The 20725-nt window shown below is 54.2% G+C and overlaps 2 protein-coding genes across 2 annotated transcripts; both read right to left on the bottom strand.

The window, feature by feature from the left end:
- Positions 1-1929: 1929 nt before the first annotated feature.
- On the bottom strand, positions 1930-6436 carry HER10_EVM0005867 (leucine rich repeat domain-containing protein). Its single transcript, XM_035475470.1, has 2 exons — positions 5183-6436; positions 1930-5099 (listed from the first exon to the last, which is right to left on the bottom strand). The coding sequence occupies exons 1-2, from the start codon at positions 5213-5215 to the stop codon at positions 2565-2567; spliced, it is 2568 nt and encodes an 855-aa protein (XP_035336074.1). The 5' UTR covers positions 5216-6436; the 3' UTR covers positions 1930-2564.
- Positions 6437-17110: 10674 nt separating this feature from the next.
- Positions 17111-20724, bottom strand: HER10_EVM0012125 (uncharacterized protein). Its single transcript, XM_035481526.1, has one exon. It carries the CDS (start codon positions 20561-20563, stop codon positions 19523-19525), a length of 1041 nt encoding a protein of 346 aa, XP_035336642.1. The 5' UTR covers positions 20564-20724; the 3' UTR covers positions 17111-19522.
- Between the last annotated feature and the right edge of the window lies 1 nt (position 20725).

Genomic DNA, 20725 nt, shown 5'->3' with positions numbered 1-20725 from the left:
GATTTGATTTGGACCCGTTTCCACCGGCTTTGGCAAGTTTTCCAGAGATACATCTGTTGCCATCGGCTCTTCTAGCATTACGTCCTTCGTCTTGATGAAGTTAGTCTTCTGTCTTGGAAGGATGACGCACATGCTGGCTACTTCGATCGAAACAGTCCTAGCATTGGCTAACACTGCTCACCGCCATCTCGTACAGATCACTCCATCCCACGCAGCAGTTTTGCTCTCATGCCCACCATCCTGACCAAATTCAATCAAAACAGATCGCTGGTTCACGCCACGGGTTCCCGCCGCGGTTAGAACGCTGTGATAGGTAGGCATGGGACAACAGTAGTATCACATCACTCTCGGAGTCATGCAGGTACGATATGGAAACAAATAATAGGGCTACCCCATATATAATCGTAGTCCACGCTGGGAGACACAGTATCGCTACAGATGACGATTAAAATGGAGTTGAGAAGAAACCAGCTCTCTTGTAGAGAAGAGTAGTTCAGCTCTCCAAGTTACTGACGTCTGAAGCCGATGGTTGCAATAAACTTGCAGAAGATGGCCCAACCTATTTATGGGTGGTCTTATTTTGTTTTGGCCGGGCTCTCTGTTACCGGCAGCGATGATTGTCTAGGGAAGGTATTCAAACGCCTTATTAGGATGCGACGTCTTACGGGTTAGGACTTTGAGCTACAGGAGTGCCAGACGTAGCTTTGGTGAATTGTAAAGGAACACACTTCATCGGAGCTGTGACAGAAGCGAACACTGTCTCATCATCAACTAGACTCCGAGAGAAATATGTTTCACGACAGGGTCTCCTTTTTGGCTCATCGATCCCTTTCTATCACAGTTTTCACTCTCGAATATCGGCCAGGCAGGTAGGTCCCTAGAGAAAGCGTGCGTTCAATCGGTCTTGCCTTGACTTCAAATTCTGGGAATCAAACTACCAGAGGGCACGAGGCTAGGCAGGCCATTTGCCAACCAAGGATCGCACCCATGAAGTTTCTCAATACCCTCATAAGTAATTCGTCAAGAATCATTGCAATCACCCGCAATCGCCATCTTATCCTTGACAGCGCAATCCTCAAGACAAATCTCCATGAAGACGTCGGAATGGCATGAAATCAGGAAAGCCAAGTACCCTACGAACCCAAATACGAAGGCCCACATACAGCCCCTGATCTAGATGGCAACCGAACTTTCAGCGCAGTGTCATTCATCAGTCTGAACCCCCCGTGTATTCTACGAGAGCTGGAAGACACATTGACTGCTGCACACCTCGTAACATATCTCTCAGGTATTTCAATAGAGTATCCCGGGAAGCTAACGACACCTGAATCATCAAAAAAAGGAGTCACAGGATCCGGAAAATAGACCTTACCTCAGAGACAAGGTCAGCAGACCACAAAAGTCACCAAAGCACCCGTCCAAGCGACTCGCAAGTAAGAGACCGAACGCAAGGTCAGAGTTCAGATGTACGCGTCTTACGCCTTGCCATTGCCCAGGTAAGGAACGCAGCACTATCCACTCTACTCGAAACTATCTCTTCTCCTCGAGAATGGCTCATCATTTTCCTTGCATGCAAACACAATCGTTTCCTCTCGAGTTGCGGCTGAACGGTAATCCATGCGGGAGCCCCCTCCCAAGGCGATCCATATCTGCAAATGAGTTCACTGAGTTCTGTATTATCCGAGTCTGCCATTTTACTTTTGAGCGGCCACTTCTTCAGTTAGTCGGCTTGACGGGAGAGCTGGCCACAGTCTTCGACCCAAACATGACCCAGGACAACATATACGACAGCAAAAGATGGGGCTTCAATCATTGGAGGCCACTGTCTTTTAGATCGAGCAGACTAGGTTTGTCCACCAAGAACAATGAACGTGTCACAGGTACATCACATTGCAAGGCACAGCGAAGGAAGCATCGTCAATGAAGTATGCGTTTCATCATGTATTAGAAGCCATCCACCAGCTTGTCTTATGGACAAGTATTCATCTACCATAACCAAACACACAATGCAACTCATGCGGGATTTTTTTCGTGCCCCATGAAACCAGAAATGACTAAAGCCACTCGACATGTGTTTCCGCCAACGCCAAATTGAAGCCTGCAATATGAAAGGTAAACAAGTCTTAAGAAGAGAAGAAGAAAGAAGATGCCTTCGCGCCCAATGTCACTCGCTTTTTATCCCTCCCATCCCCGTGATGCCCGAGAGAGACCTCTGTGTTGAGGTCGCGCCAAGAAACCAAACAGACGGGAAAGCGACAAGATCTACTGTGGCCTTCTACCACCTCAGGCGGTGCAATCAGTATCAAGAGACAAATGCGGAGACTGAAACCAGTCGACCGCCAAAACCAAAACGCCTTGTACGCTATGCTCTACCATGCTGGGGAAAAATGACGAATAACACAATGGTTGGAGGTGAAGCCAACGTCCATGCTCGTGGCAATGCCATGTGCAATGCTGCAGAAGGAGAAGTCAAGAAAGCAGCCCAACAATAGAATCGAACCTCAAGAGGGGGGTGGGGGTATCATGAAGGGTATCATGTAGAAAGGGCAAGTTTTTTTTTTCCTTTAGCCAAGGGTGCGGCCACTATGAATGGCCGCGGGGTGGTGATGGGAGTTAGTCCGAGGGGTAGTAGGACTGGGACGAACTGTCGAGGCTGGGCTGAAGTCTGGCACCAAGTATGTTGGCGGGCGAGAGGGATCCCAGCCCTCCTCACTGAGCACACTGAGGTAGCCATTCCCAACCTTGTCCCGCAATGCCTCGATCTTACGGCGGTACATTTCCCCGCTGACATCCCAGTCCTGGGAGTCTGGCGGAGCATCGCGGGTTGTGTAGATGGGGGGAAGTTCGGGAACCACGCTAGTGTCTATGCGGGGAACTTCAGGTTGGGAGTTGGCCTTTCGATTGTCGGCCAGAATGGCAGAGGGAAGTGGAGGAATCTCAGGAGCCTGCGAAATACGGTAGTTGTTGGTGTCTGAACCGACTGCGGTGGCTGTGGCATCGGAGGCGAGCACCTTGACGTCCGAAGGGGGTGACGGCACGATACCAGGAGTCACCGTCACAGAGGCATCCGTGGTAGAAAGGTCTACTATCCGTCTCTTTGGTGTTTTACGGCGGCGAGTAGAGCTAGTGTTCACCTCGCTGGTAACAGCTTTGGGGACTGGACGCTCCTTGCGGAGAACTGAGGGCTCCTTGGGGATGTCGTAGATGATGGCTGGCTTGCTGACGTCAACAGCCGGGATGTCGGCGGGAGCGGGCTTCACGACCGGCACGGCGGCGGGCACCGGAGTACGCTCAACCAAGTATCTCCTCTCCGAATACGTGGGACCGCAGTTGTCAATGACAACGTCCTCGGTGTAGCCCGGGGTCTTGCGGAAGAGGTTGAAGATTGTGATACGGTAATCCTTGTGGGTGCGGGTGAAGGGGTTGCCCTCAACCCAGATCTCCCGGATGTCAGGGATTCCAGTGAGTCTGGCCAGCTCCATGGGGTCTGACAGACGGTTGTCGCGAAGGTCCAATCGCTCAAGAGGATAGAGCTTCTCAATGCCGGCGATGGATTGCAGGCGGTTGGCGCGGAGGTTAAGAGCCGAGATGGCCGGGAGGGGATTGCGCGTCAGGGAGTGGAGCCCATCGATCATGCAGTGTGAGAGGTTAAGTGCGCGAAGTGCGGTAAGGGTAGCCAGACTGTCGGGGATCTGAGTGAACAGATTGGATGACAAGTCCAGGGAGTGAAGGGTGTTTGCGAGGGGAACCAAGCTGGTGGCAGGGATGGAGGTCATGGAGTTGTCGGCCAGACTGAGGTGCTTCAAGAACCGCCACTTTGATGCTGGAAGAACACCCATGCTCAAAAGATTCGAGGAGCTGTTGGCGCGGCTGTGGTGCCACGAGTCCGAAAGACTCGAATGCGAGCTGCCAGAGCCGGAGCGACGAACCTTGTGACCTCCTCTCATGTGGGAGGGGTTGCGGGAGCTGACTGGGCGAGTAGGTGAATTGCTACGCGGTCTAGATCCCTTTGGAGGCGACATGGCTTCGAACGTTTCCGCCCGAGCCAGAGATGGCCGTCTGCCTTCACCGTGAACATCATCCACAGCATGGTCTTGTGTGCTTAGAGAACCAATGCCCAGGTCACCAATCGAATTGCGCGGGTCTGGTGAGCCCGGCATTGAGGGTGACTTGTGAAGTTCAGCGTGAGGAATGGTGGGACTTCTGCGAGGGCTGGAACTTGCGGGCCAAGGGGTAGTGGGCGATGATTGTTGCTTCGACGTCCTTCTCCGTCGCTTGTCCATATCGTCAAGCACAATGTCAATCAGGATATCCGCAGGGTCCTCAACACCAGCGCGCTTCAGCGTCAGCGATCTCAGCTGCTCGGCCATGCGGTCCCACCCAAAGAATTGTCGGAAGTCGATGCTGTTCACCTCGAGGGCCTGGACATTCTTGAAGACATAAAGCGGTACTGCTGAGTCGAATGGGAACTCCTCGTAGCCGCGAATCAGCCGGGCGCGCCAGTCGGGGGCAAGGCGAAGGCAAGGGATTTTGGTGAAGGCCGAGTAGAGGTATTTCAGGTCGGCCTGTGTGGCCGCCTTCTGCCGCTCGGTTCGGGCGGCCGAAATGCTCGCGCCGATGCCAAAACTCGTCCAAAGTGCCGACATGCCTGACATGACGCTTCGAACGCTAGATACGGAATGGATAGAACCAACATCGGAGCCGCGGCTTCGGGATCTTTGGGTGTTGCTCAAAAAGGAGACATAGTTGGCGGATGTTGAGCTATCGTGTAGGTTCTCGAGACGAATCTTCATGGGACCAACGGGAATGGCGAGTTCTTCGAATCGAGATAGTAGGTAAAACAGATGGTGCGGCGTCAAAGCTAGCTTCGCCGACTTGACAGTGTGCGAGGTGAAGTTTAGAGAACCGAGGGAAAGAGCGGACGCGAGTCCGCTCGAAGTTGAGGCCGAAGTCGAGGGTCTCTCGGGAACGACCGGTGATTGAGGCGTGGGAATGGAGCTGACGCTCTGAGAGGAGCCATGGCGAGAGGCAGCCTGTCTTCGGAATTGCAAGGCGTTGGCGAGAGCCTTTTCGTGCGTGCGCACAAAGCTGGCCAGTTGCTGTAGACGACAATGTTAGTACAAGCAGCACATCAGACCAGGCGGCAAAGACATGAGAACATGGCTCTTCCATAGTAGCGTACCTTTATGAACAACTCCCCGTCTTCCGAATCCATGATCAAGGACGCATCAGGGGCAGACGGAGTACAGGGTATGGGTATCTTGGGGGTTGAAAAGGAGGGAAACGGCGAGTATCGGCGCCTAATATGGTCGTAGAAGGTATCGTTCTTCTATAGAACCAGATATCGCTGGTAGGTCGGACGATGAAGGCCAGTCGTGACCGGTTTCACCGCAGGCTGTACGAGGAGGGTTAGTATGTCGTTGATGCGTGGCTGAGTGCTTTTCAGGCAGGTGAGGGTGGGAAATTCGGAGTGAGAAGTCGAGGAGAACAAGAAGCGCCGTTGCGACACTCTGCGCAGGCAACACAGTCGGAAAAAGTGAGGAGGCTCGTGAGAGGGACCACGAGCGATGTATCCCCGTTGCAGATGCTGCAGGAGCGGTTTTGTCTCACAACGCTGGAATTTGAGGGGGGAAGTACAAGACGCCGAGGACAACGAGGGGAATGTGAAGTGGTGTTGCCAACTCTCGAAAACACGGGGCGGCCGACGGTGGTGAGTGACAGATGATACAGGCAAAGGCAAACATAGGCAGACAGTGAAGATGACAGCCAACAGCAAAGCAAGTGAGTGAGTGGTGCAGGATGCAAAGTGCAGTGTGCGAGGCAGAGATTTCCCCTTCTCGTTTCCTCTCCTCCAACGAAGCGGCAAGATAAGCAGGCAGTGTAGTGAGGAGTCACAAAAACGAGGCAACAAGCTGGGCAAGAGGCAAAAGGCAGTGGTCAAGAACCATGGTACTGGTTTCCTGGTGTTGTTGTTCTCCTGAAGGGTGGCCAAACAGAGGGTACTCACAGTTTTTTCCTCCTTGGTGTTTCTGGCGTGAAGCGAGATAGAGATAGCTCACCGGGGACAGTGGCTCTCTTTTCTCGGGGTGTAGATTTCGGAGGGCTCCTCGTACGAAGACAGAGGAGAGTCGAAGTCGGGTCGGGAGGATAAGGAGGAGGTTGAGGGTATTCGGAATGGTGATTCGAGGTCGAGGAAGCTATTTCCAAACTCCTCACGACAACTCTGCACGACACAGAGAAAGGAGTGTGAGGGAAACCGAGGAGGGTCTTTCTTAGATGGAAGGGGGGTGGTCGGACGGGGTCCGGGTTTAATAATAACAAATGGTCGCCAACCCAGGCCGCTGATGGTGGTGGTGGTGGTAGCGGTGCTAGGAGGGGAGGTAACAGGTATCGGTGGGAGTGGGAGAGAGTGAGAGAACCGAGAGGTGTGGTGCGCGGGTTAGAGCGGTAGGCGGTACGAGAGGAGGTACACACCCACGCTCTTCTCTCTCTCTCTTTCCTTCCCTCTGGGCCTTGGATACCTAGATACCTGGTAGGTCTAGGTACAAGGTATAGGTAGTGTACATGGATGTCCAGTGAGCTGGTACGTACTCAGACAGCCCACCGTCGAATCAACCCACCCGCACCCACACCCTCAATCCACCAGATGGAGCGAACAGAGGACCAGCGGCCAGCCTTCCCTGACGGGTGACCCTTGACCAGGACATGCTGGTTCGAATATCGACAAGGGACTCGAGGCCCCATCTCAGTCTCCCACTTTTCAAAGGTGGATACAGATACTGGAAACTGGAGACTGGAGCATCCATGATCCAGCAACATGCCATTGCAAGTATCTGAACATGGAGGAGATAGAAAACCCACAGACTCCAAGGACACCCTGATCGTCCAAGACTACGGAGTACGACTGCTTTTCTTTACCTTAGCATCCCATCCCCCCAGCACCCGAGAACGCCCATGTTCAACTTAGCACCGCTCATTTTCTCTCTTAGTCGACCCTGCAGTCCGCACCCTGCCACAGGAGGCGCCAGGGAGGGTTCGCCAGCGGCAGCAGCGAGCAACATGGAGTGAGAGAGCTGGGTCAAGAAGACGACGGTTGGTTGTGGATGGTGGTGGACGATGAGAGGGAAACGCTCGCCAGAGGCAGAGACTGGATGAGAAGGTGACAGGGTGGGAGTGATTGGAAGCTGGGGTTATCCCTGATTTGTGGCGGCGGGTCATTCACTCAAAGCAGACCAAAGTACCCGGTACAAGCTGGAGCGCCATTTCCATTTCGACTGCAACTGCAACTGCCATTTTTTTTTTTCGATCCCTCCTCCTTCCTCGTCTCACTCAACTCAACCATTGGCGTGGCAGGTGAGGCAGGAAACAAGAGGAACTCACGATGCCTGCACCTGCCTCCTGTCTATCCTCAGCCTACCTTACCTACCTCACGCAGTAATCACGCAGTGTTCACGCCTGCCTCGCACCACAGATGATAATTGCAACCTGGCTTAGCTAATACCATTTCCGAATACTCGATTCTGACTCTCTTCCTCCATTCTCTCTCTCGCTCGTTGCATCTTGCATCTTGCAGAGCAGACCTGCAGAGACGTGCAGCCCGGCCTGCAAGTCGATGCCTCCGTGTGTTTCTGTTTGTCTCTAAACTCTGCTCATCACATTCTTTCCCTGCCGCCGCGACTGCCTGCTGCGCTGCACGTCTGTTTGACTTGCACCTTCAGTTTTAAGACGTGCATCGCAAGCGCAGCATGCGGCGACAGGGTGCAGTTGCACCTCAGTCGACAGACTGATTTCGTGTGAATTCTGGCCCATGTTCTTTTTTTTTTTTTTCTTTCTGTCTCTCTCGCTCTCTTTCTCTTCGTCCTGGACTCCTCCGGTCGCCGTGCCTTTGGCACCTTGCCGATGCTTCTTCCAGTGCAACCAACCCACACCCCCGGAACTTCATCATATCCTCCTCGACCACGGCTACGACTCGAACCGGTCTGTTGCGACTCCGTCACCAATACCGCCGTCTCCACGCCGCCCGACCCCCCGACGAGCCCCGTTCTCCTCGTCCCCTATTTTTTACATGCCTTGTTCCGTACTGTGTGCTATCCGTACGCGATTTTCTCCCACGACTTACGACAACCTAAGATGACATGCACGTGTGTCCCGTATCTAGTATCGCAGATACTGCTCAGCTCCAGACAGATAGCTACATTAGGCGTCCAATCCGTCGAGCTGTCCGGCGCACGGTCGCTCCATCATCTCCCACCTCTGCCCGGCCCTGACAAGCCTGAGTAGTGGCTCCGTAGTAGGTACCCTTGTTTTTTTCCAAGTCGCCCTTCCTTCTCTTTTCCCTTCTTTTAATTCTCCGTGGCAGCACACATCAAAACAGTCAAAACATCCATCGTCTTGCGCCTCCGACACCATCTTCTCCGTTGCTTGTCTCGCCATCGGTTACCGGGCGACCAACGGGCGGGCGTGCGGCAGCGACGGTCAGATGACACCCGTTGCCCTCAGCCGGAATGGAACACCTGCGAATAGACACGATTGTTCGCTGCAGTCTGTCGGTCACCGGCCAAAGTGAGACTGACGGCTGACGGGCGCGAGGCAAAGAAACTGTCCAATGGTGCTTCGTACTCTATACAAGCCCACTCCAGACCTCTCGCCCGTTTGTCGCCGAGATTTCGGAGCTCGTCTGGGGTGTGTAAGGAGGGGTCCACCGACGAAGTGATCCTGGCTTGCGGCTGGGGCTTGCGCTTGGCCCCAAACGTGTAACAAGCGACGAGCAGCACCTCGTCAGTACGGGTAGTACAGGTAGCACGAAGTAAAGAAAAAGGCGTGGTATGTCTCTGCCCCGAATAATATCAAATCGTCGGCCATGTCTCCACCATGAACCGGCGAGTCTTATTCGAGTCTTCCTCGGTATGTCCGCACCTCTGGAATTCGTCAAAGGCGTTCATCACGATCAACAAGCACAAAGAGTATCGGGGCTCTCTAGCAGTCGCATTCCTGGCACACGAGACAATCACATCATCGCGACCCCATCCGGATCCAGCGCATTGGGATGGCCGGACGAGTGTGAGCATTGCGCCTCCAACCTCTAGAGCAGGAGCCAATTCGCTTCCCCAACTTGCCGGCCTCGGGTCCGGCTGGTGCGCATTTCCACCTCATTTTGTTCATGCGAACTAGCATCAAGGATCTCCAAAGTCGGTCCAACCGCCAATTGCCATGGTATTCTTTTGTTTACACCATGGAAGGTGGTTGTTTTTGTTGACGGGTTCCCCGTCCAACTCGTCAATTTGTGCTGTATGGCGTAGTGACAATCGCCTGCGCTTCTTATCAGGCTGTTGTCTCCGCGGGGTCGTCTGAAGGCGGCTGCCATCTGCCAGGAGAAGCCAAGCCTAGCAAGACCACGGGCCGTTGATAACGCATTCCAGCGAACATGACCGACTCGTCATGCAAAGGACATTAAACTATAATGCCGTTGCCCGTTGCAAAACAGACTGATTACGCCATTGTTGTCTGACGGATAAGGTCCACGTTGGCAATGAGATCTGCTGCAGCTTGATGCCGTGTCAATATATCTGCCTTTGAGGTGTTTCGTTATCGTCAATGTTTGACGCGACAAGACGCGGCGCGAGGGTTGCGAAGTTGCGATGCGGCATTACTTTTGGCGAATGCATAAGGTAACGTCGCGGGGTGTTTATACCATACCATTGCTATGGAACAATACTTCGTACTCGGTAGTTTTAGCCTGGAGACGACATGGGCACCAGCACCATCAAGGCATATAATCGGTATGGTAGTTGATATTGCCATGAAGGACGATTCAATAGCTCGAGTTGGCGACTGCAAAAGAAAAGCATAGTAAGATTGCAGCGGCTCAAGAGATCCAATGAAGCGCATGGATGGTCACGGCGACACTGGATCGTGGCGGAGAGGTCAATCTCGTCTTTTCATCGCCTGTTTCGCCTGGCGGCCCACTGGAAGCCCCCAGCACGGTCATCCCATGTCGTGCGCTAAGGGATCCCGGGCAATATGGCACCCTGCAAGCCACCCCACTCGAGGACCCTCCATCGTCTTCTTGAGTGGAAGTGTGGAGGGTACTTTGTACGGGTACAAGCACGACAAGGTGGGTGGCGCCTTCCTCTCTTGAGCAATGGGCAAAAGATGCATCTCACTCTGATGCGCAAACAAATCTCACTGGCTAGGATTGTTACTATGTCCGTGCACTGCGCTCGTCAGACTTAGCGTCTTGGACTATGAATTTTGCCTGTCGTAGTACCGGTACTTTACGGAGTAGGTGCCTCCACCTCTTGAGGAGCAGAACGCAACAGGGAAGCCATGGAATATCGGGCCAGCACAGAAAGGCGTTCCTTCTTCGCGGCTGCATCTCCTCCACAATGATATAGCGATATTCAACGGCTGCTATCACCACCCGAAAGAAGAAAAAGGTGGTCCCTTAATCAGTCCGAATCCATGACTCTGTCTCTTCGCCACTATGGCTGCCTGTAACTCGACATCAGATATATGAGCCTCATCTATCCTTAGGTACGTTGTTGATTCGTACTGCGGGAATACCAAGGGCCACCTTAGTGAATACCGATCATTAGTGAGAATAAGCAGTACAGTGTATCGAAATAGCTGGACCGTTACGACGCTGAGGCAACGTCGAAGCAACTTTAACCTTCTGGTTTCCGTCTTCCCCCAGATCATCCCTCTAACCGTTTCTCCAGTTTCCAAGGGTTAAATTGAATGTTTGCCACTACGTTTTTAGAAACTGGGCTGAAGAATCGACACCTTACCCAAAACCAGAATTAAAAAACCTGGGGTAATAGGACCAAGGTTCTAAAGGGCTGAGAAACATGTTCTGGATGGAACGTTTGTCCATGCCGATACCCAACTCAGATAGAACATGTTTTGCGCCTCAAACGAGACTTTGACCGGACTAAAATAGCACATTGCTTCGACTCTGACTAGGCAACTTGGGTAAAAGCACGTTGATGATAAATCCAAATGAAGAAACTAAAGTGCTGCCAAACAACACCAACCACCACGTTTTTTCACTTAGAGTAAATAGGTACTTGCAATGGCGCACGTTTTCTCTCTGAGCCAAGTCCTCCTCACACTCGGCGCGCGAACCCTTCGGACCCGACTCTGGAGCCAAAGAGATCCGCGCTACTATTTCGAGAACGAACGGACAACCCAGCCTTTTCTCCAACGACATGACATGTGCCCTGCGCTCAATACCGTTTATCCGCACCGAGGCGTGGTAATCAATCTACCTTCTCATCTTGATTACCCAACCGTGCAGATATTCTGGGTATAAGCCTGGACACAGCTCTTTGGGACATTATCTACCCTACCTTGCAGTCATCGATAGTATATAGAGTTATTCTTCTCTTCTTCTTCAGTGTCTCTTGAGTCTCGACCATCCCTTCAGGTTGGCATGGGAAGGGACCAAAGTATGAAGGAACTCCCACAGAGTCAGGAAGTGGGGTCGGTCGTTCGTGCCTACCTAGATACCTCTTCAACTCCAAGTTTATCCATGTCTCTTGCAATATAAACGTCCCTCAGTTAAGGTACCTTACCTTGGGTCCTCCGTACTGCGACTCAAGGCAGGTGCCCTTTCCCAAGGTACCTTACTACACGTACCTCAATCCAACATGCTTCTGTCGAACCTGCCATCTGTCTCCGAGCGCCGCGCCAAATGGAAGTCACAATGATCATCTACAGAAGTACCTACACTGCTGTGTACAGATGCTCTTTCCCCCCATGCCAGTCAACCAGTTACAGACTCGTCCCGCTGGTTTCCGCTCGTCGATCTTGGTGCGGTACCCATACTTTTGTTGCGCGTGCACGCATTCCCATTATCATCCTCCAAATCTCCAGGTGCCCCTCTCCGCTTCATGGTCCAATTAGACCATTGGCACCATCCCTTTGCTTCCTTCCATGTGCCGTCGTCACTTGTACCGAAACATAGCGAAGAAGATCTTTACCTTTCCCTCCTCGGCCAAATTGCACATCACCTTGTTTCCTCCCACCTTTTTTGCTACATGCATGCAACAGGTCGGCAACGCACATTTTCTTCCAGCACATATCACATACCAGAGAATTGAATCAAGCAGGATGAAGATGGGGCCCGAGTTGTCAAAGAACGCGTTCCGCCGACACGGAGCCAATCCGAGCAAGGTTTGTAGCTGCATCCTGGGCGGAAACGGAGCAGCAATTATGTCATAACTCCACCAGCTCGAGGGACCGCGATGCCACCTGATTGGGAACGCAGCGAAAGCACCACAGCGCAACTTCGCAACAGACCTCGTCGTCGATGCGAGGGCATGTCATCCTGCCTCTGACCCTCCGCCCTTCATCCCTGCAGACGGCCAACGACCCTCCACCAGCCGATCCCTCCCACGGCCATTCTTCACAACCTCACCCCCACTTCACCCTTCTTTTCTTCCGCCTGGCTACCAATCTAGTGTAAAAGGGAAGACGCCGAATTGTGGATGGCATCCCCCGGTGCCAGCGGTCTATTCCGCTTCGGGGACACACCTGGCTCAATCTTCACCACCATCATGCTGTTCCCCTCCGTCCAATGCGCAGGCGCGGGCAAGACAGAGAGGGTAAACCGGCCAGAGGAGACCACGCCCGCAGTCCCCGTGGGACATTTACATCGTGGCAGACGCGCGTGAAATATCATCGTGCACCGACGTGCAGCACCACATCGTCCACTCTACCAACCAACAACCCATGTCGTCTCCGGGCCCTCTCTTTCACTCCATACGCCGGGCCTCTTTTCCATCGTCCCACGTCCACGGCCCCGATGCTATGCTTCAACTCTGTCATGACGCATGCTCTTTCACGTCGCAGGTCGACAGTTGGTCGCTACCTATGCGCGCTCTCTAGACTCTCTCCCATGAGCTGGGATGCTGACGCGCTGTTACATAACCGCACCCGCTCGGCATTCATCATTGTGGATTCAGGAACGGGGACTCCATCGTCAAGCAGCCTCATTTTGCGAATAGCTGCATTTTTCCATTCAGATTCACGACAGCCTCAACGGAGGAATCGTACGGCGGCGCTACGGATACCGTCTGAGACTTTCACGACCGGGAACGTCGCAACAATGTCGGTCAGCCGGCGGAGTGCACGGCCGACCCTCTTGCGCGGGTGCTTGCAGCGGCGGAAGTGTGTGTGCACGCTACATCTGTCGCTCAGAGGTAGACGATACATGCCAACTTTGGTGTACGCGGGATACACACTACACTACACCCTCAACTTGCTCTTCCTGCACGTACAATGGGTGGATTGATGGCGAGGAGTACCCATTGAACCTCGCCTACCTCCAACCGCCAATCGCCAATCTGTCCGCTTCCCCTGCCCTACCACTCGCTCGATGCGATGCCGCGCAGCCCCTCATTTTCACTCCGTAGACTACCACCATGCGCGACGAATCTCTCACACTTTGCAACACATTTCTTTGCGCCTTCATGTCGCTGCTGCTCTTCACCGCTTCTCCGCTGTTCATCGGAATGTCCTAGAATGAGGCAAACGAGGAACGGGCAAAGGATGGACAATGCGACTGTTCTTCCGTGTCTCGCGTATTGGTTGCAACGCTGAACACCTTTTTTGATCACATTGAACCTTTGCCCCGTCGCATTCTCAGGTGTCTTCGTCTGGCGGGGTCAGCCTCAGTGCCATGTGCCCCGCGCGGGAGTGGTAATGAACCAGAACATTCATCATGTGGGCGTGGCTGGACGGTGCCGCGACGTCCTCCGAGCCACCCGCACTGATAGCTAGTCGTTGAAGCTCATTACCCAACCCTTTTCCTGCCGCCACGAACGGCGGTTCGTCTGGCGGTCTTAGATATCTGAGACCTGGTACCGGAGTAAGGGCGAGGCCGGAAAGGCGGCGCAATCGCTGTAAAGCGAGTCAGTCCCATATCTCAGACGACTACTGATATTCTGGCGTCTGCGCTGACCCAGGCACGAGAGAAGCGATCATCAGGCACTTGAGGCTCGGTCTCAGGGATGGCTCTTGTTTGGTGTGGTTCGCTGCACTGAGAAGGGCGGTGGGAGGATGCAGGTGGTGCACTACCAGACTACACTACAGCACCACCTCGGGCCTAAAAGACATGATGGAGGGCAGATGCTGTTTCCTCATTCGACGTTGGTATGTCCATATCAGTGAAACATGGGCCAGACCGAACCAGGCCGCCTACGAGGTTCGCGACTTTTGACCTGCAGGCGTCAAAATCATTTGACATTCAGATGTTTTCCTCTGCATCCTAATCGGGGTGCGTGGTCTTATCCGAGAGTCTAGGCCTGGAGACGGGGAGAAATCGCCTTTGATCGTGGACGAAGCCGTGATACTATGTCGTTGAGTCCGAGCCGAGAAGAATGAACCACGACGGCCAACCACCGAATTCGCAGATGCCTTGGAAGTTTGGACAGGTTCCGATGCCAAGGGAGCGTCGCTAATGGACTAGGGATGAGCGGCGCCGCTGCGAGCATGTGAGCCCATCCATGGTGCAACGGAGCCGCCCACCAATGATGGGCCGGACATGCGAGGCTGGACAGTCTGTGAATCTGGGGACTAGGGGGCGGGAGGACCGCTGACTCGCCAGCCAAGAGAGATCGTCCAGCTGTGCGATTCACGTTTGACACCGTGAGTCGTTCTTTTGATACTCACCGTTGAGCGGTGGACTGCCGAACAGCCGTCGATCTCACCGGACCTGGGCTACCGAAGAGGTTCCATAAGTGACCGAATCTTGCGGCTTGGAAACTTGACGTGTCGATTGCAAAGGGGATCCCGACGAACCAAACCCCCCGCTACTCAGCTAGGGAAGACTGGCTTGCCTTGGTTGTTGACTGGTTCTTCATACAAGCCGGGAAGCAGTGGCCTGCCTTTCGCCAGGAAACTCTGGACGGATGGGCGGAGGAGCATAGCATCACACAGCTACACTACGCCTGAGGTGTCGTTCACGCCAGCCACAGCACTACTGCAACTTTGCTATTTACACTAGCAAAGCTCATTTGTATAAGCTGCAGCAGGATCCACGACTTCACCTGAAGTCTGACGTTTGTTTGTACGCCAAGATTGGTGACCACGGATCCGGACCCTCACTTCTGTTCTCGTCTTCCAGATGCAAAAGATGGGAATTCCGCTATTACCGTACTACGGATACGGGTATGAACAATGGCGCTACTCTCGCAGCAAGGTTCGATTCAGATCTAGGGTGCAAAAAACAAGGCTGCTTGAACCCTGAAGATCCTCCAAGAATGCGCCGTCTACCTTACGGTCCTTACCGAGCTCGCCGAGAGCTGGAACTCAACCGCTAATACGTGACAGTAGAGTTGAGGCACATGATTTGAAGATGCAGCCGCTTCTGGGAGGCGAGGAATGCACATTTGTCGTCTCATCAGGGGGGCAAGAGAGGCTACAGGGAGGCGATACGCCGATTGCTCGCTCACCGCTCCGTCGCGAAAATTCTCTTTTTCCTGCAGGCTCGCACACCTTTTTTTGTTTTATGCGAGAAAGACTGCAAAGAGTGGATTCTCCGAGACGCACGACTGGAGAACGACCGGGGTGGTCAACGGGCCTTGTCCCACTAGGAAGGCAGAGAAGGAATGACGCTATTCCCAGTACGTATTAGAGCAGGAAGCTGGGATTGCTCGAACCAGTTGACTTCTCGACTGTCGACTTCAACCTTGACTTCATCCCTGACTTAGTGTACATGAGGGTTGTGATGGTCTGTGCTGGTGCTGTTGGCGGCTCATGACGAGCAGTGCGACGGTCGAGTGTACACACAATCACGGGCTGTTCTGTGTCTCTACCTATCTCTGCGCGCAGCTGCGGTCTGGTTCAAGAAAAGGAGGGGCATTGATTCGGACCCCTGGAGCTGCCCCTCGATCTCGTGGGGAATTGGCGATGACCGTTGGCTCCGGCCAACCAAACGCCATTCCCGCCTGCACCACGCAACCCGAGTACGCATCCTCATTCTCCCGCTCTCTCTCCCTGTCCTTGGACCGCAAATAGACGCCCTCAAGCGTCGCCTACCTTCTTTGGCAGGTTCCCAGTTCAACTTCCATCTGATCTCATGGCGGCCGGCATAAGCGAAACTCGGCGGAGCCTCTTGAGTCCCTGTTGAACGGGGTCCATTGTGAAGCCTCAATCCATCCCATACCACCAGCTCCCGTACAGATACAAGGCCTTGCCTCATGCAGACACTCGTCGGCGCATGTACCAAGATACACCATCTTTAACCTTTACTCGGCTGAGGTGTGATGGAGGTTTAGAGGCTCCGTTTCTCTTGTCTTTGCACTGCCGGCAGCACACCGCAGCAGCTCCATTCGAGATGCCACACTTTCAGCTTTCTTATCCAATAAGTCCGCAGTGTTTACTGAGTATCTAAACGGAGCTACTGTCGAATGCTATCTATCGGAAAGCCGCTCATTCCCTTTCCCCCCACACTAAGGTATAGGTATGCTCATTTCGGGAGTCTGCACCACATAATAATTACACTACACTAACACGATGAGTACACTAATACCTGGTAGGCTCCTGTCAAACCCCGGACCTTGTCTCTCGCGCTATCCTCTGCTACGGCCTCCGCTCTCGCACGTCAACAACCAGGTAGTCGAAGACCCAATTTGCAGCCACGGGCATTTTTCTTTTTATTTCTTTTTTTGCGGGCATCGTATGAATTGCCTTCGAACCATCATGAGCTGATGATCTGACGCCTCTACAACCACCAGCCATGACGGGCGTCATGCTGTGATGGAGGATCGCGGGGAAACCTCATCCATCGCTTCATGCTTGACACGTTCCCTACGCTTACCCGCAGACACGCGCCAGTCAACTTCGGGACATACCTGGTATTCAGACTTGGGGCAGCTGCTCGAGGACTCCTCCACTGAGTCTTTGCAATTTCCCACACTGCAAATGCCATCCGTACTTTTTGTACGACTTCAGTGTTGCCTCGAACTGTCGTGCAACCCACCTAAAATTTTCTCATTCTCTTTGAATAATGGAATAGTCGCAGACAACCTGCCCTCGTGCTTCTCGTTCTTTGAACGGGCAGAGAGCACACGCTCACTGCATGCAGGCGCCCGGAATCAGGCACTCGGTGGCCTTCATGCCGGCGTCCGGAGCCGCCATCTCAGCCGGTGGGGAATGCGATCGAGTCCTGCTGCATGTTCCCCCTATTTACAACGGCCAGCCATTGCCCGAGTTCGGTCTGCCGCCGGCGTAGGTCCCGCTACGCTGTGCGATGCGATATAGCGATACCAGCAATCAGAGTGATATGGGGCATGAGTCGTTCCACTCAGTTCGGTGGAGACTAGGACCCCCATCAGCCAACATCACGCATTGTTGGACGACCGACTCGAGGGATGATGACGGCATCGTTTGAAAGGCGGGGTGGAACGAAGGATAATTCCTGAGCGTGAGGTGGCCGCCAGACCGAACCACCAGAGCCCGCGACATCTACGCTTCTCCAATCCTCCGTCCGGCAGCGGAGGCAGATGTCGAATTCCATTCGTTGTAACCAATCCCGCACGGTGAGAAGGCCGCTTACCATCACACCGCTCAGCAAGCGCCCGGCAGTGTGTTCTCTACCTCACCACTTTGTTACCTCTCTCTACTGGTTCCTGGGAATGGCCTCACCCGAGGTCTGTACCCCGCCTGCTGCAACTCCCCCTCACTCCAAAGACGAGGCGATCGACAGGTCCTTCTCTGGGACAGGACGAATGCTCAGCAGCTCGTCGGAGGGGCAGAGGGAGGATCTTGCATTCTTCAGTTGCCCCTCACTACGCCATTTGGAAAATGTCTGTTGATCAGCCGTTGAAGGTTCGACGTGGCTTCTGGCAGGCAGGGATAGCCTCGTTTCGCCCCCGTAAACTCTGAGGCTGACTGACCGCCATAGATCGCCCGCCGCCGATTAATACACTATTCCACCTTGCCAAGTGGGACTTTGTAGCCGCCAGCTAAGCCAGCACCAGCCTTGCCAGCCAACTTTTTTTCTGGAAGTTTTGTTTTTCCTTCGTCGGACTTCTATGCAACGGCCGGCCACTTACACGGACAGCACTTACACAGGCTTCACCCCAGCCACCACCGCCAAACAACCACGCTGTCGGTGATTCGTGATGCGATTCCCTAGGCGTTTCCTCGATCTGCACCTACCGTGGCATCCTGCTTTTCGACATGCGCTAGCCGCTGGCACAGTCCACAGTCCACGTATCTCGCCCCAAGAATCTCTCGACTGCTTCCAGCTTCCGAATTCCCACAAATACCATTCACCTTCTGGACCCGGAACGATGGGCATCAGGGAAAATGCCCGCCGCGGCGGTTGGGTCGGAGTCGACTCCGCGAGGTTGGGGGTGTCGAGAGACCGTGTGTACACACTACTTTCTCATCTTCCGATGCACGCCATACAGGACAAGGACAAGGCGAGACACACTCGGTTGCCAAACATAGAATTAGGTCGTCCTAGTATGTCCGATCATCAGGGACACCAGAGAGGGCCGATCAGGGGCACTAGGCCGATCTGTGCCCATGGCCCTCCTGCCCCTCCCGTTCTGTACGCGGTGAATATCAGAAAGCACTTGTTCTTTCTCCAAGTGAAGCGGCGCTCTGAGGCACATGGAGGGGTAACGGTAAGGCTGTAAGGGGCGGTCTGGTGAAGATGTTGACTTGGCTCCCTCGGGATGCACGTACGCCTTGCTGGAACCAAGGCAGTTGTGTTTCTTGCCATGTCAGGCCCACGACTTTTGTTGGATCAAGATGCGTTTTGCGGGTTCCGAGAGGGGAGCTCGGTAGGGCTGCTTAAGTTCTGTCGGTCTGGGTCCGACTGAGACGGGCAGCGTAGCTATGGAGGATCGACGATGTTATCGACGATTTCTTACGCCTGCACCACGAAGAGGATGCTGTGGATGGGTACGTTTGGCGGAGTTCGCCAGCAATATGCGGCAACAGCGCGTCTCTGCTTTCCGTGTGATTTGAAGAGATTTCCAGACTTGAGGTTGGTGACATTCACGTTGCGAAGTGGCTTTGGAGGGGAATACTGGCACTCGGCAGCCTTGACGTCTACCGTCTCGGGGCAGGCTGGTTCTCCTCTTCGGTTCTGGCTAGGTCTTGGTGAGTGATACATCGCGTCTGCGCTCAGAGCATGGCACAGTGAGGTTTGTGTTGTATGTAGATCGTCTGGCTCTGGAGTCGTGGGTGAAAGGGAGTCGTGGATGAAAGGGACTCTGGATGTCAAAGGTAAGTGACCGCGCGACACTGGCCCAGTGTCTACTGTGAATGTTTGAGATATCAGTTCTCTCTAGTTTTCTCTCAGCTATCTTGTTCATGGAGACGTCTCTTTCCGATATTTTGAACATCATCCCCTGCTGTAAACTCGTCTACACTGGGATTCAATCATGATACAGTATTGTACAACCTTGTTCAAGGATAGTAGAACAGCTAACCTCCCTCTCAGGGCAAGTGCCAATTCTCACATCATCCACAAACCCATCAATCACATACACATGCCTACATCTCACGCTCCAATCTTGACAAGACGATCAATAGCCCGTCCATCATCCAGCGCCCAGCCCGTAGAGACGTCCAGCTTGAGCTTCTCCCCGCCCGCCTCCATCCTCAGGAACCCTTCTTTGGTGATGGCCCTCCGGACGCCGTACCACGCCGCCTTGAAGCCTTTACTCGCGTGCCGGAACGGCGTCGTCATGAGGTGTCCCTTGTCGTACTCCCAGTCGGCTCTCGCCTGCACCTGCCTCTGCCGCGCGGCGGCCCTCTCCATGGCGGGCGTGGGCGTTACGAGGGGCGAGTAGATCCGGGTCGGGATGGCGACCTGGTCCGGCGCGAGGAGGAACTTTTTGGGGGTTCCGGGGAGGATGCGCTCGCATGTGATTTCGAGCACGACGGGCGTTGTTTTCGCGCTGGTCACGCCTAGGGGCAGCACACTGGCGGCGGACTTTTCGCCCGCGGAGGACTTGAGAAGGGAAGCCGTCGGCACGGCGCGGATGATCTTGACGATGTTGCGGGCGTTGAAGAGGAAGTAGGAGCCGAAGCCGGCGGTGGCGACGCAGATGAGGGCGAAGGCGTGCGGGACCCAGGCGGCGAGGTCGGGCGGGGGGTCGAGGAGGGTGAAGTAGTAGTTTATGCCGGCGTAGGAGTAGAACATTGTGGCGGCGGACCAGGCTGAGACCTTCATCCAGAGGTGGGAGGCGGCTTCGTAGAGGACTGTTGGTTGGGGACGTTGGGCGAGGGTTGTTGCGAGGGCGTAGGCTGAGCCTGCGGTGGCGCCGGCGCCGGTGCCTGGTGCTGGTGTTGTTGTCGTCTTTGGGGGTGTTGATGGGAGGGGGGATTTCGGAGGAGGTTTGGAGACTGCGCTGCGGGTGAGGTTGTTTGGGATCGTTGTCGTGCGCGAGGGTTTTGCGGCGTATCGGAGGGCGGTCAGGGAGCTGAAGAGTCGGCGGGAGAGGAGGGGCTGTGTCGTTGCCGTTGTCGTCGCGCAGAGGGGCCCGGGTCGGGAGGCGAGGAGGAGGCAGAGGCTCATGCCTCTCGAGGAGGCTGCCATGGTTGCGGATGACTGGTGGTGGTAGTAGTGACAGAAGACCTATGAAATGAAGCCAATTATACAGGAAAAAAGAACGGTGAAGTTTTGGGGGTCTGCGCCGCAGTGGCCGTGGCTCAATTGATCACGGCAGGAATGCGTCAAGCTGTCGCGGGTTATCGTACG

The sequence above is a fragment of the Colletotrichum scovillei genome (genome assembly GCF_011075155.1).
Source record: "Colletotrichum scovillei strain TJNH1 chromosome Unknown Contig00003, whole genome shotgun sequence".
Taxonomy (NCBI): Eukaryota; Fungi; Ascomycota; class Sordariomycetes; order Glomerellales; family Glomerellaceae; genus Colletotrichum; species Colletotrichum scovillei.
The sequence above is the reverse complement of the archived record's forward strand: the minus strand, read 5'-3'. Positions and strand labels throughout refer to the sequence as shown.

Bases quoted from the DNA above. Each gene is read 5' to 3' on its own strand.
- HER10_EVM0005867 (XM_035475470.1), bottom strand. From the start codon at position 5,215: ATGGATTCGGAAGACGGGGAGTTGTTCATAAAG. The intron at 5,100-5,182 runs GTACGCTACTAT...TGTCGTCTACAG, and splicing joins ACGGGGAGTTGTTCATAAAG to CAACTGGCCAGCTTTGTGCG.
- HER10_EVM0012125 (XM_035481526.1), bottom strand. From the start codon at position 20,563: ATGGCAGCCTCCTCGAGAGGCATGAGCCTCTGCCTCCTCCTCGCCTCC.